Here is a 2654-nt window from a genome sequence, read left to right as displayed (position 1 = left end):
TGGTTAAAAAATCTTTAAAAATTAAGGAAAAATAATAAAGCATTTGGACATACTTATATATGCACACATATGATATTTTGAAATTATTTTGCATATTAGAAAAATATATAGGGAAAAATTGAGTATCAACAACCACCACTACACCCAAATACCTGGCACCCACCAAAACAACCTCATATACGTATAAACCTTACCTCACTCCACTCAACCAATCTCCTATACACCAGAATCTGCTGAGAAGGACCTGCTCATCAAGAACATGGCCGAGAAGCTCAAGAAGTTGACAAGTCGAGTTCAGGGCGTTGAAGGAGGCAAAGGGATAGAGAGTCTGAACTATAAGTATTTGTGCACACAACTAGATGTGGAACTGCCGGAAGGTTACAAACCTCCCAAGTTCGAAATGTTTTATGGAACGGGTGATCCCAAGGTTCATCTGAGAACTTATTATGACAAGCTCGTGGGGGTCGGAAAAGATGAAAGGATTTGAATGAAGCTCTTCATGAGAAGTCTTACCGGAGATGCCCTGTCGTGGTACATAAGCTAGAATCCTAAAAAGTGGGCCAATTGGGTGAGCATGCCATCAGATTTTATGGACCGGTTCAGGTTTAATACGGAGAATGCACCAGATGTCTTCTATATCTAGAACCTAAAGAAGAATCCAACTGAGACTTTTCACGAGTATGCTACTTGAAGGAGGTCGGAAGCAGCCAAGGTCATACCAGCAGTAGACGAGGAACAGATGAACAAGTTCTTTGTTAGGGTACAGGACCCACAGTATTATGAAAGGCTAATGGTTATCGAGAATCATAAGTTTTCTGATATTATCAAACTCGGGAAATGATTGAATAGGGTATTAAAAGCGGGATAGTGATAAATTTTGAGGCATTGCAGGCCACGAACAAAGCATTGCAATCAGGTAGCATATCGAAGAAGAAAAAGGTGAGAATAGTAATGGTTGCCCAAGGACCCAAAACTCCCTTAATATACCAGATACCTCCACCCACACACCAACCCTCACCTCCTAGATATTCCCAACCTACTGCTGCTTACCATACATATAATTCCCAACCATACTACTTTCAGTCACCTCCAACTCGTCCAAATTACCAGAAACCCCGACCTAATTTTGATCGCAAACCACCCAAACAGTACACCACCATTGCTGAAACCATCGACCAGTTGTACGAAAGGTTGAAGGATGCTGGTTATGTCACCCCTATTCCCGCTCTGGCAATGGAAAATTCATCTCAATGGGTCAACCCGAATAAAACTTGTGCATATCATTATGGTATGAAAGGGCACACTATTGACGAGTGCCGGACATTGAAAAATAAGATTCAGACATTGATTGATAATAAGGCCATACAGGCAAAGAAAGCCGCACCCAACATCCGCAACAATCCTCTTCCATATCATAGGGGCGAAAGGATCAATGTGATAGAAACTGATGAGGAATGGGATCCCGAGGGATCAATTGGACTTATCAAGGAGGGTGATGATCCTAAGAAGCCCGCAGTCACGCTCAATCCTATTGTTGTCCAGATACAACCACTAGTTGAGGTTGAGGTAACCGCATCGGTTCCATTTGAGGTAGAAGTAACACCACCTGCAACCGTACCTATTCCATTTGAGGTAAAAGTGGCCACACCTGTCACAGTGATAGTAGCAACCACACCTCCTTTCAATTCCAATGCCATACCTTGGGATTACGTTGCTGAAGCTAGGCGAAAGGGAAAAGCAAAGATGGAAGAATCTGGTGCCGCACAAGGGATAACCAGAACTGGAAGGATCTATACACCCAAAAATTTGGGAAGATTAATCAAGGAGGCTGCGACCAAACAACTTTTCATTGAAACTGGACCAGACAATCTTTGGAGGAAAGTACAAGTGATAGAATACTCTGTCATCGATCATTTAAACAAAACTCCTACCTAGATATCCATCCTATCGCTACTGCAAAATTCTGAGGTGCATAGGAGTGCTCTAATGAAGGTGTTGAATGAAGCTTATGTGCCCAACAATATCACCAGTGGAGAGATGTCCAACATGGTGGGGCAAGTACTAGAGAGTCACAAGATCACCTTCCACGAGGATGAACTACCACCTGAAGGATTAAGTCACAACAGGGCATTGTATATCACAGTACAGTTGGAGGACAAATACATCGCTAGTATCTTAATAGATGGGGGGTTCAAGCCTTAACATTTGTCCATTGACTACTCTGAAAATTGTTGGGCAAAGATTTCCATGAGATACGGGCCGGAAGTATGAACGTGAAAGCATTTGATGGGTCTCAAAGGGCCACGATTGGGGAGATTAACCTTTGTCTGCAGATAGGACCAACTTGTTTTGATGTTGAGTTCCAAGTACTAGATATATCGGCTACATACAATCTTCTATTGGATCGACCTTGAATACATGCCGCTGGGGCCGTGACTTCCACGCTACACCAGGCCGTGAGGTTCGAATGGAAACATCAGGATGTAATCATTCACGGAGATGGAAGTAACCCCATTTACACCAGTCAACTATCCCGGTTATCGAAAATAGAAGAAGGCTGGGTAGAGAAACTTATCACCATATTGAACATGTTAACGCAGTTGATAAGGACAAGTGGTGCAGTAACAAAATAGAAAGCATACTGGCATGGTCTG

General features: G+C 42.7%; 1 protein-coding gene across 1 annotated transcript; it reads left to right on the top strand.

Moving 5' to 3' along the window:
• Window positions 1-259: 259 nt before the first annotated feature.
• LOC138869597 (uncharacterized) lies at window positions 260-2202 on the top strand. Its single transcript, XM_070147227.1, has 3 exons — window positions 260-427; window positions 850-1887; window positions 1993-2202. Exons 1-3 carry the CDS (start codon window positions 260-262, stop codon window positions 2200-2202), a joined length of 1416 nt encoding a protein of 471 aa, XP_070003328.1.
• Window positions 2203-2654: the final 452 nt, after the last annotated feature.

The sequence above is a fragment of the Nicotiana sylvestris genome, chromosome 5 (assembly GCF_000393655.2).
Source record: "Nicotiana sylvestris chromosome 5, ASM39365v2, whole genome shotgun sequence".
NCBI classification, from domain to species: Eukaryota; Viridiplantae; Streptophyta; class Magnoliopsida; order Solanales; family Solanaceae; genus Nicotiana; species Nicotiana sylvestris.
This window is presented reverse-complemented; position numbering and strand designations above follow the sequence as displayed.